The following is a 14523-nucleotide window of genomic DNA, read 5'->3' as shown; positions in this document are numbered from 1 at the left end:
AGTTTCTTTCACCCTTCGGTGATGTCTTTGTTGAAAGAACCATGTCACTGATTGTCTTTCGCAGCAAGAAGTCAATAACAGGATTATATCACAGGTGGCGTGACAAAATGTAAGGACAGGTACATTTGACGATTGGCTTCACAATCGGGTATATAAGGGTTGTTGCATTCTGTATTAGTGGAAAACAACTGCTGCACGTCTACAAAAGTTATTGCCGCTTCCTCTGGAGATGGTCCGTCAACTTGACAATGCTGTTTGTCATGGAGTCGTGGCTTTACGAAATTCTGGCATGAAACAGCGTGCTATTGCTCGGCAGTATGGCATCACTCAAGGTCAGGTGTCAAAGATCCTGAAACGAAATGCTCAGAGGGGTGTCCCTACTCCAATACCGAGGCCAGGACGTCCACGCAGAACCACAAGGAGAGATGATCGCCAGCTGCACCGGTTACTCTGCAATGGCCGTACCAAGTCAGCTAATCGGCTTAGGGCTGAGTGGCAGCAACTGACAAATGTGCCTGTATCCAGAAGGCAAGTCAACCAACGACTGGTTCAAGCAGGCTATTGTGCCAGGCATCCCCTGAGAAAGCCACGTCTGACCAGACAACACATCCAGCGCCGATTGCAGTGGGCCAGAGAGCACCGTCAATGGCAGCCAGGACACTGGAATCACGTGACCTTCAGTGACGAGTCTAGATTTCTGGTCTATCGTCAAGATGGCCACGTCCGAGTGCGCAGACAAGTGCATGAAGCCCACAACGAAGATTGTATAGTGCCAAGAGTCCAAGCTGGAGGTGGTGGGGTGACCATTTGGGATGCTTTTCATGCAGGGGGCAAAACTGACCTGTTTGTTCTGAATGGAAACCTGAACCAGTTCAAGTACAGGGTCATTCTGGAAGAAACATTGCTTCCATTTGCTCGTGCAGCCTTTCGAGGAAACTTTGTCTTCCAAGATGACAATGCACGGCCTCATCGTGCTCGCATGATCCAACACTTTCTTGCTGACCATGGTGTAGAGCATATGGAGTGGCCTGCCATGTCCCCGGATATGAATACGATAGAGAACTTGTGGGCAGAATTAACGTGTCAAATCTACAACTTGGACCAGCAGCCTACCTCTGTGCGTGAATTGCAGCAGACTATTGTCACTGCATGGCAAGCGAATCCTGTCCAAACCTTAGCAAATCTCGTGAACAGCATGCCTCGACGTGTACGTGCTCTCCTGAATGCTCGTGGGGGTTACACGAGCTACTGAACTGTAATTTTACTGTCCATAATCCCAGTCATAATTTAGCTTTTGTTTTTGTTGAAATTTTTTTTTTGCTAATGTGCAAAATAAAGAGATACTTCTGGAAAACGTACAGTAGTTTAACACAGTACTGTCCATGAATTGAGTTCGATATCAGTTTACATCACTTTCAAGGATCAATTTATTTGCTTCGAAATGTCAAATGTGGTTTTTGTTTCTTTTAAAGGTCACATTAACAAAATCTAGAATAATTTCAACATAATTCCAATGAACTTTTGGTTCTAAGTCACCTTGAAAAGTAAGTTCACCCCCACAAAAAAAATATTCCATATTAAATGCCAAGTCTGTATATCGCTTTTGGCCCGATCTCTCAAAAATGAAGAAGCACTTGAAAATTAACAAAATTCTTGTATGCGGATCCAGATATCGATCTCCACCAAAAGTGAATTGACTAGTTGTTGTCACACACCCAACCTCTTCTCCAAAAAGTTTGCCCGAATCAGTCCATAACTGTTTGAGATATCCTGCTTCCAGACAGATAGGGGTGAACCCCAACATCCATCATCTTCGGTGTGTGAGGTAAAACTTATTTTGGTGTATAGTATTGCATTTTGACGTTTCCCAGCCTACTTTTAGCACTCTCGCAGTGTGTTGCCCAAGCTTCTTGTTTCCACTTGTGTATGACAGGTTGGATTTCAGCGGCTACTATGCTGAAAAATTGGAGCAGTTGGCTATGGATCGGAGCCAGAAAAAGAGAGTAGAGAAACAATCTTCAGGGACGTCTGCTGGTGCAGGAAGATTGGTTTGATATGAAGACCTTTCTATGAAGCGGTTCCCGGCCTTGTGAATGATTTTTATTTTTTTTCTGTTTTCCCCTATTCGATGGACTTGTTTTATAGCAATGCATGTCTGAAACATGACCCCTCATGTTTTGACCACATACAATGCCACATTTTGAGGAATGCAGTATTTTTATTTTACTGCCCTAAAGCTTAAATATTCTTAACCCGTTTGTACCTTGGATGAGACGTGTTAATGTAATTACTTTTAGTTTAATTCAAAATAGGTTTGAATGTGTATTTCAGCTCTTGTTGTTCTCTTGCTGTTTCATACTTATCCTGTTTGTAAAAAAAAAAAAAAAAAGATAAAGGTGTGAGCTTTTCATTACAGTGTGTGACTGAACTAACAGTCCTTGTAAAGGATGATCTTTTGTTTTTTAACATTGATCTACGGCTTATCAGGAGTTTTCCCAAAAATCATGCGAGGCAAGCACAGTAGCCAGTGCAATAAAATCACCATTCCTTTGACGCCGTGAGGAGCATACGAGCTGCCGAGGCAGTTTCATTGGCTAATGAGTACAATCATGGACGTGTCACCACACCGATGCAGGATATTTGAATGGCTTATTACCCCAGTCCGCTGGTACTCATTTTACCGACCTGTGAAGGATGACATGCTGAGTCAACCCACCTGGTGTTATTTCAATGGCACGACTTCGGCTTGAACTCAAGACCGTAAGATCTTAAGCCAACCAGCATAACTGTTCAGCCAACGGCAGGCACTGCCACTAGCGTAGTTTAACATAAATCGCAAGGACTTGATAGCTATAAGAAAAGGAATGTGATATCTCTGAGAACCATATTCGGGTGCGGGAACCTCAGTGGGGAGAAATCCGAGGTTGTTTTCCGTGTTCTCAGCATGCCCAAACCACGTCTTGATAGGAGCTAGTTATCACCAGCCTTGGACGGATGAACCGAACCAGCTTTAACTCCCGAGGCGATCTCCAATTTGGTAGTTATGACCCGCGTGGGATGGAAGAACCACGAAGGCTTATTCTCACAAAATGCACGGGTTTATTCCGAAATTCAACCAAGAACACAACAACAACAAAATTTAACAACAATGATCTACCATATAAAACACAGTGTATCTGTCCCCCTTCATAAGGGTAGGTTTTAAAGGTTTGGAGTAGCGCTTTAGGAGGGATTTGAGTGGGGTTTTAATTTGCAATCCTTGAACACGACTATGTGTCCACAGGTTAAATGACCTAAAAGACTCAGAGGACCCAAAATATCCCGAGGATCCAAAAGACTCCAAGGACCCAGAAGACTCCAAGAACCCAAAATACCCTGAGGATCCAAAAGACTCAAACGACCCAAAAGCCCCCAAGGACCCAGAAGTCCCAACAGGGGTTTGGGGGAGCGTGGCCTGCCGGTCCCATCCCCCATCCATCGGACCATTATAGCTCCGCCTCTCCGAGGCGGGCCTTTGCCGTATGTGTCCATGGAGTGTGAATACTAGCCGGCTGTTGTTAACCATGTTAGGGATGGCCACAGAGGGTATCATGAACAGGGGAAATTAACCTTAAACCCTACTACTAATTAACACTGCATCATCCCTCTTATGATGCACATGTAAACACAGCCTTAAGCTACATTGTCCCTACTTATTACATCGAAATGCTCCTACACGTCGCACGGTCCACACTATTTCCTATTCAATCCTACCTTTCCTATGGTATTCTCTTACCTACCCCCATAAATGTAACAATATGCAATTTTTGTGTCCGTCTGTCTGTCTGTCTGACCAGGATACATTCGGTCGTTACTTATCGAATCTCAACCAAACGTGACAGGAGAACTAAGGGTTACATGGAGGTTGTCGTGACTTCATTAGCCACCCATCTCAAAGGAGGTTTCTGCCTTGGGCAAAATCTGTCTTAAGATAGATAAGCGTGGCATTTTTCCAAGGCCGTTTCTAATAACAAGGAATAACAACAACACAGACTTCCCATGTTTTATTGCCTTTTTCCACCTTGGAAAAACATCATGTTAAGGTGTATAGCTAGCAGCTTGAGCGTGGTTCCATGTCATCATGGCGTTTTTCCAAGGCCATTTACAATAAGAAATATAAACTAACTAGAACGGCACTTAGTGGAGAGCATATACCACCGCCAGAGTGAACAGTTAATGTTTTATATCCCACTGATAGGCCGGATCTGCATCCGGACCTGAATCAAAATTGAATCGGCTTGTTCTTATCACCTAACCAATTCATCCCACAAGTTTTGTCCGAATCCCTACATAACATTGACATTTTTATCGGTTTTAGCCCTATTACTCAATGGTGAAGAATCGCTTAAAAATTCTCTGATCCGGATTTCAATCTTCACAAAAAGTGAGTCAATAATTCCTTGTCACACACCCAATCTGTCCACAACTTTTTGAGATATCCTGTTCACACACAGACAGACAAAAAGAAAAAAAAAAAAAAAGTGAGATGGGCGGATGGATGGACAGATGGAGAGCAAACTACAGTCCCCTCTACTCCAATGAAACCAGTAGGGGACTAATAATAAGGATAATAACATGACCCATTCCCTTTCCTCTCGACCATACAAACGACCCAGCATATTCAAACTACCCAACATATCCAAACCACCCAGCAAATCCAAAATCCAAACCACCTGCTATATGCAAACCTCCTGATATATATAAACCACCCAGCATACCCAAACCACCTGCTACATACAAACCACCTGGTATATACAAACCATCCAGTGTTACCCTTGCCAAGAGACTGCTTCAGCAGCACCATCACTCTTTCAAGAGTATGGTCCATTGATTATACTATATTGTGCATTTGACGCATGTGAACATAATTGCACATCAGGAAAACCACAGGCATTTAAAAATTTAGGTCTTAAGGATGATGCTGACAAAATAAAACAACTTTTTATTTAGCCTAATTTACGTATTGCAATAAATCATCTTGTAAAAATTGAAAATCCTCATAATTGGAAATAATTAACCGAATGTAGGTAAGAATGGTATGAGCAGCAAAAGGAAAGTTCTCTGCCTGGCCAGAAAAGTATAAATACAAATAGTGATTATTTATTAACAATTGTAGCCTCATGTCAAGGTACTATTTCAATGTTAAAATACTTTTAAATAACCAACCCTTTTCAGATTGCTTTTGAGTGAAAATTGGATATATTTCAGTCTGCGATCAAAATTGTAGTGCTTTTTTAAAATTATTTTTGGATTTAAAAAAATTTCTCAATTCATTCTTCACCATTGAGAGAGAGATAGGGCCAAAAACCTTTTTTGGCCCTATCTCTAAATGGTGAAGAATTACTTAGAAAGTTGAAAAAAATTATCGGCTCCGTATCCGGACCTTCAACAAAATCTAATCGATGCGTGCTTGTCACACACCCAACCTGTCCACCAAGTTTTATCCGAATTCGTCCGTAACCTTTTGAGATATCTTGCTCATGGACAGACAGACAGACAGACAAACACCGGTGCTGAATGCATAACCTCCTTTTACCTTCAGTGGAGGATGTAAATATTAACCCAGTTTGGATAATCATCACCACAGTTAACCAGAAACTACTTTTTTTTGTTTGCTGGAGAATCCCGTCATGGACCTCGACTCATTAAGCATCATCATTACCCTCCTATGGAATTTGGGTTCAGTACTGATCAGCAGGTAAATTAAAATGCACACGAGTTATTGTTTCAGACAAGACACAGGATCTCACTATAAGGATTAGAAAGGTACTTTATATGTGAACCCTCATTTGCCTTATGGTCCCCCGTCGCTCAGCAGAGCGAAAGGGGGACTATGGCTTTCCCCTCCGTCAGTGCGTGCGTGCGGCGTGCGTGCGTAAGCGAAGGACCGCATTCAAATTTAGTGTGTGGGTGCAACCCACGTCAAAATCCAAGATGGCCGCCGCCATGTATGTCTGATGCCATGTATGTCTGAACCTTGTAACCTGCATATCTTGAAAAATAAGCGAAGTACCAACTTCTAATCTGGTGTGTGGGTGTATCTCGGCATAAGGACGAACGCTGTTGAAAATTGGGTCGCCACGTCAAAATCCAAGATGGCCGCCGCCTTGTATGTCTGAACCTTGTGAGATGAATATCTTGAAAAATAAGCGAAGTACCAACTTTTAATTTGGCGTGTGGGTGTATCTCGGCATAAGGACGAACGCTATTGAAAATTGGGTCGCCACGTCAAAATCCAAGATGGCCACCACCATATATATGTCAACCTTGTGAGCGAAATATCTCGAAAAATAAGCGAAGTACCAACTTCTAATCTGGTGTGTGGGTGTATCTAGGCATAAGGAAGAACGCTGTTTAAAATTGGGTCGCCACGTCAAAATCCAAGATGGCCACCGCCATGTATGTCTGAATCTTGTGAGATGAATATCTTGAAAGATAAGCGAAGTACCTTCTGGTGTGTGGGTGTATCTAGGCATAAGGAAGAACTCTATTGAAAATTGGGTCGCCACGTCAAAATCCAAGATGGCTGCCTCCATGTATGTCTGAACCTTGTGAGCGAAATATCATATCATAGCATGTTTTCTCCGTGTTCCACTTTGTCAACTCACATCACTTCCCCGACGGAGGACCTAGGCGTAACGCTTGTTCACTTGTTCCTTTGACTAAATTACGTTTTTCCAAAAAAACAAAACAAAAAAAAAAACCCTCTGAGGCATGAGGTCAGGGAGATGCTGTTTTCACCCTTCTGGACACAGGTGATGGAAGATGCTACTGCAATAGATTGAAGATGATGAAAATAAAACAAAAAGGCCAAATGATTTTTTGAAAGTACAAGGGAAAGTTTTGAAAGTTCAAAGTTAAAAGAAAACTCAAATTTACTATTAATTAGCTGTGAACCTCCTTTCTGGACAGGCAGGAAACCTTTATCACACCACTAATCTACAATTTACATCAAATCATTAACGAGTATTATTTAATATGAAATATGTTTCTGGATTTTTAAAATGTGTTCTGCAAAGATTTGTACAAGCATATACAGTACTTTATAAGTGCTTCATCGAATTGATTTGCGGATAATGCTTAGAATAGACCAGGATTTAAAAAACCCAAAAACAACACATTAATGTTCAAGTGCAGGCTGGATTTGAGATTTCAGAGTTGCGGCTTTGCACGCACGCCAGTGCTGCTTTGTGAGGGATTGTATCCTTGTGTATTTGTACATGTCAGGGGTGAGTGTTGTGGATCCATCCCATTGCCATGAATTTGTACATTTCAGCAGAGGATTAGAATGCCAAGAAGCGCAGCCATCAGCAGCACTCCCACCGTTGGCCCATGGATTGATGTTTGGGATGCTGCAAGCACAGGAATTGTTACCAACGTATTACAAACCCCACAAAAAAATCCATCTTTTGAATGATAACACTTTTTCAACCACCGCAAAACTTACATTTGCATACTTCAGTGGCTGAGTAATCTCCAAGTTTGTTTGGGAGAGTTTCCAAGTCCTCAGCATTAACATGACCTTAAAACAAAAGAAAACAGCATCTTAATTTCTTCCTGAGAGTTGTTTTTCAGGTGCCATATTCACACTTCATTCGTTTTTCCAAATACTGTACTGTACTTGAAATGCACGTCTGTAGAAAATAGTTTCAACATTTTCCCAACATCACTCTGTCAAATATATAACCAAGGCACAATTATTTCTAACTTTACTTGCTTTGATCGAATTTATCATACTAGTACACCCGCACACCACGGGAGGGGCATTCCTCTTTGGGGTATATAGATTACAGACGATCTATGGTCGGGTCTCAAAAACATTGGGTGTGTGTTCATTTACCAAGTTTCTTGTGGAGAGATCGCCAAGTGGTTTAGGGATTCGAGCAAGCACTCCATTCAAAACCGGTAAGGAACAGCTGGCTTGAGAAGCACTAGCTAGTAGCTTGGCAAATGAGCACAACCCGGGCTTCCTCCCTTTCAGTTTCGTGTTAAACAGCAGGAGCGAGTTTCGAAAGGCCGCCACGAAAAACGCCATGTTAGCAGAAGGAAGGGTCATGTTATTAACCCAACCATTGTGGGGTATATAGAGTACAGTAGATCTTTGCTCAGTTCTGCAAGTAGAACTTACCTCACGGATGTCGAGATTCCTCCAGGTTTCTTTATTTAGTGTTATAAACAGCATTAGCGACTGTTTAAAAAGCTAATCATGCGTGTTTGTGGTTTATAATATTTTTACTCCTGGTGGAGGCCGTTGGGCCGTTGCTCCCACAAAAACGCCAAGATAAGTTATTTATAAACGTTGACTCGACGTTTGTTCAAGGAGGAAAAACACCTTAGGGAGGTTGGGATATTATTGGTATTAATATTGTTTTGTAATAACATTAATATTATGCTATTATCGTTAGTTTTGTTATTCGAAGCGGCCTTGGAAAAATGCCAGGATAAAGCTAACTTAATATGGATATACACCTCAACATGCAACCCCATTGACGGCAACGGCGGGGAGCACCCGCTCGGGGGAGAAAACCCCCTTGGGGAGGGGGAGGGGGCAAATGAATGCGCCACAACCTTCATTATGTAACCCTTAGTCATCATGTCAAGCTTGGTTGAGATTGGATAAGTCACGATGGAATGTATCGTGGTCAAAAATTCATCAGACAGACACCAAATGCCGTATGATTGTTGTAGCTGCGCACGGTTCATTCCGATTTCTTGGTACAAATCGGACGGGCCGATTCAAAACTGCCGTAATGGCCAGCTGGTTCCGGTCACACGTCCACAAATGCCACGATATTGTACTAATGAGACCACCTGATCAGCCAGGTCCTACGCTAATTGGTACCACATTCCTCGTCTCTAATTATGGCCGAGCGAAAATTTTGGAGACAGGTGGCACAGTCGGGATTTGCGGCGTTCATTTCCGCAGCCAATTAACACTCAACGGGCTTTCCTAATCATGAAAGAGTGACCACTGCGATTCAAATTCACCCCGAGACCAGGTATATTTAATAAGAAGAATGGTCACTGGAAGGGAATGTACAAGAAAGAAGCAACAACAATAAATGATGCAATAATCCCCTTACCTATTACTGCTACGCGACCATGAAACCAACGACGAACTAGATCCTTAATTATTATCTATTTGAAGGCCTCAGTTCACATACAGAAATAAATTAATGAGTGTGAATGACAGGAACCATACAACAATGGATCAGTTCGCCTTTCTTGATTGAAAGATTCGTGCATGAATGGTGATGGCAGCTTGGATTTTTGAGGCGACGGTTGCTTGGTCAGGAAACCCGCACCTACCAACCACTATTTGCAATTTGATTCACACCACCCATTGATCCATAAGTTATCTGTCTCTCTCACTCTCTTCCGTCGGGCAGATACTATTCTGACCACACAGCAGGGGAAATTATGTGAGAAAGAGATCAGGAGTGCTCTCAATAAGTGTGGCTACCTCAGATGGCCTTTTTTAAAACAGGGAGTAGCAAAAACAGATGATCTGGTCTGGTGAACAACAGGACACAGCTCAAGAAAATATGACGTGACTATTCCGTATGTGACTGACCTCTTTAAGTATGAAGATCCTTCTCCAATTTGGCATTGTTACATCATATAAACCCTACAGAATTATCTACAGCCAGTTAGTTCATGTTGAGGACAAGATCCGGAAGGATAGGAAACGTGACTTGATGTATGGCATCAGATGTGGCGACCCATCATGCACTGAGACCTACATAGGAGAAACTCGGCAAACTCTTAAGGCCCGTATGAACCAACATCGTCGTCCAGCTTATGAAGAGGTTTTGAACTCTGCTGTATGTACGCACTTGAACCTGCATCGTCACAGCTTTGATGACAGTCAAGTGACTATTTTAGACAGAAAAAAGTGGTTTGCTAGAGGTGTGAAGGAATCCATTCTGGGAAAGAGTTGAATCATCATGTCTAAGCAAAAAAGGGAGATTTGCGATTTCATCTGTCACATACATGGTATGAGGCTATAACATCTCTCCCACGCCATATGCAACCATCACATGATGCCGGGATTGTTCTACAGGCGAACTCACCCTTCTACTGTTGGAGGTCACATGGAGATTCTCAAGCTTCTTCTTCACTTCAACATCTGCCCTGACCAAGGCGAGTGGATTCTCCCTGAAACTTTGGCTTTACCGACTAGTGAGTCCAACTTTTTCAATTATAAACTTTTACTGTTTTAATTTGATTTAAGACAGATTACAGAGGGTAAAACGTTGAATGAGGCTTTAATGGGATGGTGGTTTTTAGACACACATTGCGGAGGGTGTATGTCATGTCGTCTGTCTATACATAGAGACACATGTCTAATATCATGATTAATTACTTTACACTCATTATAAGACATTTATTAAGGAAATAACTAAACTATACTGAGCAATGTTAACCCTCAAGAGTCATTTCCACAACAATACAATAATACCAATTTGAGGCCCATGGGATTGGTCAGATAACGTGAGGTATGTACACCCGCCTCTAACATGTCTTACAACCAGTGCTCGCAGATAGGTCCAATTCTTATTCTTTTTAAAAAACTTTGTGTTACACAGAATGAAATGAAAACTAGAACAATGCGACTGTGTCACCAATATTCCTCCGCATAGTCCCACAACGGGTAGATGCCATCACTCTGCATATGTATGTGTAGGGGATCACGTTTGTGAAGTTTCGTGTTGATTGGATCATGTTCGTTTTTCTATCCAAGATGGCTGCCAAACCACGTGACCTATGACATCATTTTCAAACTATATGCAACAGTGCTTAGATATTTGTAAAATTTCGAATCGATAGGGTGAGCGGTTTCAGAGATATAATTATTTAATATTTTCCTTCAATCCAATATGGGTGCCAAACCATGTGACCTATGATGTCATAAATTTAATATTTCAATACAAATGGGCATGCAATTTCAGATTTTTAGGATAAGAAATTCGATTAAAACATTTTTGGCTGGTATACCACTTCACCTGTGATGTCATCATTATCATGATTTTGTTCCCCATTGGGAGTACTTGACAATGTGGCAAGTTTAAAATTTTTCATTCCGCCGTTTCTGAGAAATAATATTTTAATTATTTGCTTTTAATCAAAGATGGCTGCCATACCACGTGACCTATGATGTGACCTACGTGACCTACCAAGAAAATTTCACAAGTTCTTAAAAGTTTGTTCTGCAAGTCTTAAAAAATAATACCCTGTGATGAAGAAAAAAAAAGTATAAATACCAAAACTGCTGATTGGATGCCAATGTGGGAAACTTATAAATAACAAGTACAAAAAGTTTTAATTAAAACAAAAGCCGCGTCGATGTTACACAATGCCTAGATGCAGCTGTGCCTATAACGTCGATGTTATAGGCACAGGACATTCCTATTGATTCGATTACTTGATGTTATTTTTGTGCAAAGTGAAAATATATCTCGGCAATTTCCCGTGTGTGGCGACGAATTTTTAATATATCTCGGCATTTTCCCGTCTGTTATTTCAGGCGGTGTATGACTGACCATGCCGCGATTTAAAATATATATATCTCGGCAATTTCCCGTGTGTGGCGACACGTGAACGAAGCTATGCTCCTCTCTCCACATTATTGTGACGACGTATAAATTAAATATTTCATCGTGACGATTGTCATCAAATGGACGAATTTTTAATATATCTCGGCATTTTCCCGTCTGTTATTTCGGGCGGTGTATGACTGACCATGCCGCGATTTAAACAAAATATATATATCTCGGCATTTTCCCGTCTGTTATTTCGGGCGGTGTATGACTGACCATGCCGCGATTTAAACAAAATATATATATCTCGGCATTTTCCCGTCTGTTATTTCGGGCGGTGTATGACTGACCATGCCGCGATTTAAACAAAATATATATATCTCGGCATTTTCCCGTCTGTTATTTCGGGCGGTGTATGACTGACCATGCCGCGATTTTAAAAATATATATCTCAATGGACTTGAAGTTACAGGCCTTTGAGAATTCATTTCGTTCTATAAAGGGCAACTTTCATCGGATTTTCTTCCCGTTTTTTTTCAACCGAGTCTAAAACTATGTTAGCGACTGTGAAAAATGAAATAATATATCGAATTTGATTCGAAATAAAACTGTGTGAGAGAGGAAGACACCACGGGCCTACAAAACAGGCCTCAAAGCTATGCGAGTTAATAAAATGGTGGATATTTGTTTATATGAAGCCTCTCCCACAATGGGTGGAGCTATGGTTCCCAGAATGGGTGGAGCTTTGAGGTTTTGTCTTCTCTGCAAGAACAAGAACAAGAAGAACAACAACAACAACAGCAGAGGGCACTCTATTAGCAGCGTCTGCGATGCGGCTAAAAAAATTTGCATCACCGAAGGCTTCACGTTGTGGAATAAAGTCATACCTGCCATGTATACGCCGATACTTTGGCAGCCTTTCACAGTTTGCACGTAATGGCTTCCAGACAGGATATTGACACGCCACAGCGGGATGTGTAATGCTCCAGCAACCGCACTCCGCAATTCGTGCCTGGCAACGATCACATTGGGCAACTTGAGAGTTCGTAGAACTTCGGTGTTTCGGGATAAATGGATAAGCGGTGTGCACGAACGAACCCTCCATTTTACATCATGTTCACAAGGTACAGATGATCATTAAAAGCTTACACGCGTGCAACGGCAGACAGCAGGTTGATGACGAGAACATGTGACGCGACAATCGATTGACATTCGGACAGTGCCAGATGGAACGAGCCAAGGAGCTCGATGATAGTTTTTTTTTTGTATACAACATCGAGGCTCATGCAAGAGCGAACATTAATCACTATAAAAAAAAATAACGGACACATAAAACATATAATAATAAGGGGAGCGGGAGACAAGATGGGGAGAGAGGGGGAAGCACACAAACACAACATTTGAGAGCAGGGACATCGGGAGATCTGTGGGAGGGAGAGGGCTTGGGGGGACGAGGCATGGGAAGGGGTAGGAGGGGTGGGAGAGGTATAAACACATGGACACTACTCGGACTTCCAGGAAAGAATTCCGTATTCCAAAAAAGTGGATCTGGGGTGAATTAACGGGGGTAGAAAAGTTCAAGGTTTTGGATGGGGGAAGATAAGAGATGGTGGTGGCCGATCGCAGCATTCATTAGGGTCAGGGTTTCTGTTCTAACATCTGCAAGCTTCGAGTCATACATCACTTGAGGTTGGAGATTCACCTGTTCAATGCTTTATGATTTGAGAATACAAGTGTTCTCATTGGAACTCCATCACCTGGAAGGATTTTCTCGCAGCCGAGCACAGATGCAGTCTTTGTTGCGGAACGTACCGCCAGCACCTGTCCAACAACTGATAAGCACACGTAGCTGTGTCAATGGCAGGGAAGGAATTTTGTTCACTCAAATTCCATTCATTCAAACGCTTAAGTTATGCTATCCTGCCGAATGTTTATCATGTTCACCTCAACAGGATAGGTAAACGACAATGGAGGCAGGTGCAATGGAGATTTGATGGACAGGTGCAAAGTGATTCTTCACCAGTGGGAGATAGGGTCAAAAACGATACATAGCAGGATATCTCAAAGAATTATGGACGGATTTGGACGAAACTTGGTGGACAGGTTGAGTGTGTGTCAAGGACAAACAGATTCGATTTCGGTGAAGATCTGAATATGGATTCGGTTATGAGAATTATTTAATTGTTTAAGTGATTCTTCACCATTGGGAGATCGGGCCAAAAACGATACATAGCAGTATATCTCGAAAAGTTATGGATGGATTTGGACGAAACTTGTTGGACAGGTTGGGTGTGTTACAAGGAAGAATCGATTCGATTTTGGTGAAGATCTGAATATGGATTCGGTTATGAGAATTATTTTAATTGTTTAAGTGATTCTTCACCATTGGGAGATATGGCCAAAAACGATACATAGCAGGATATATCGAAAAGTTATGGATGGATTTGGACGAAACTTGTTGGACAGGTTGGGTTTGTGACAAGGAAGAATCGATTCGATTTTGGTGAAGATCTGAATATGGATTCGGATATGAGAATTATTTAATTTTTAAAGTGATTCTTCACCATTGAGTGATAGGGCCAAAAACGATACATAGCAGGATATCTCGAAAAGTTGTGGATGGATTTGGACGAAACTTGTTGGACAGGTTGGGTGTGTTACAAGGAAGAATCGATTCGATTTTGGTGACGTTATGAATATGGATTCGGTTATGAGAAGTATTTTAATTGTTTAAGTGATTCTTCACCATTGAGTGATATGGCCAAAAACGATACATAGCAGTATATCTCGAAAGGTTATGGATGGATTTGGACGAAACTTGTTGGACAGGTTGGGTGTGTGACAAGGAAGAATCGATTCGATTTTGGTGAAGATCTGAATATGGATTCGGATATGAGAATTATTTAATTTTTAAAGTGATTCTTCACCATTGAGTGATAGGGCC

General features: G+C 41.7%; 2 protein-coding genes across 5 annotated transcripts in view; one reads left to right on the top strand and one right to left on the bottom strand.

The window, feature by feature from the left end:
* Positions 1-2410, top strand: part of TUBGCP2 (tubulin gamma complex component 2) — a 58704-nt gene extending 56294 nt beyond the window's left edge. For both annotated transcript variants that reach the window (XM_078772480.1, XM_068105837.2), the window contains one exon: positions 1934-2410. In XM_078772480.1, the coding sequence (XP_078628606.1) occupies positions 1934-2054 (121 nt within the window). In that variant the 3' untranslated portion in view covers positions 2055-2410. The remainder of the gene's footprint in view (positions 1-1933) is intronic.
* A 1618-nt stretch (positions 2411-4028) lies between these two features.
* LOC137420624 (uncharacterized) overlaps positions 4029-14523 on the bottom strand; it is a 118168-nt gene continuing 107673 nt past the window's right edge. Inside the window, exons 8-12 of one of the 3 annotated variants that reach the window (XR_013622510.1) lie at positions 13282-13411; positions 12467-12591; positions 7487-7561; positions 6244-7391; positions 4029-6099 (exon numbers count right to left, since the gene is read on the bottom strand). Coding sequence is in view for 2 of the 3 variants with exons in the window: in XM_078772479.1 (XP_078628605.1) it covers positions 7312-7391; positions 7487-7561; positions 12467-12591; positions 13282-13411 (410 nt within the window). In the remaining variant the exon portion in view is untranslated. Of the gene's footprint in view, positions 7392-7486; positions 7562-12466; positions 12592-13281; positions 13412-14523 lie in introns of all 3 variants that reach the window. The other 2 variants (XM_078772479.1, XM_078772478.1) reach the window with 2 other exon arrangements.

This window comes from Myxine glutinosa, chromosome 2, assembly GCF_964187855.1.
Source record: "Myxine glutinosa chromosome 2, kmMyxGlut1.1, whole genome shotgun sequence".
NCBI lineage: Eukaryota > Metazoa > Chordata > Myxini > Myxiniformes > Myxinidae > Myxine > Myxine glutinosa.
Note: the sequence above shows the minus strand (reverse complement) of the source record. Positions and strands in the feature narration are given on the sequence as shown.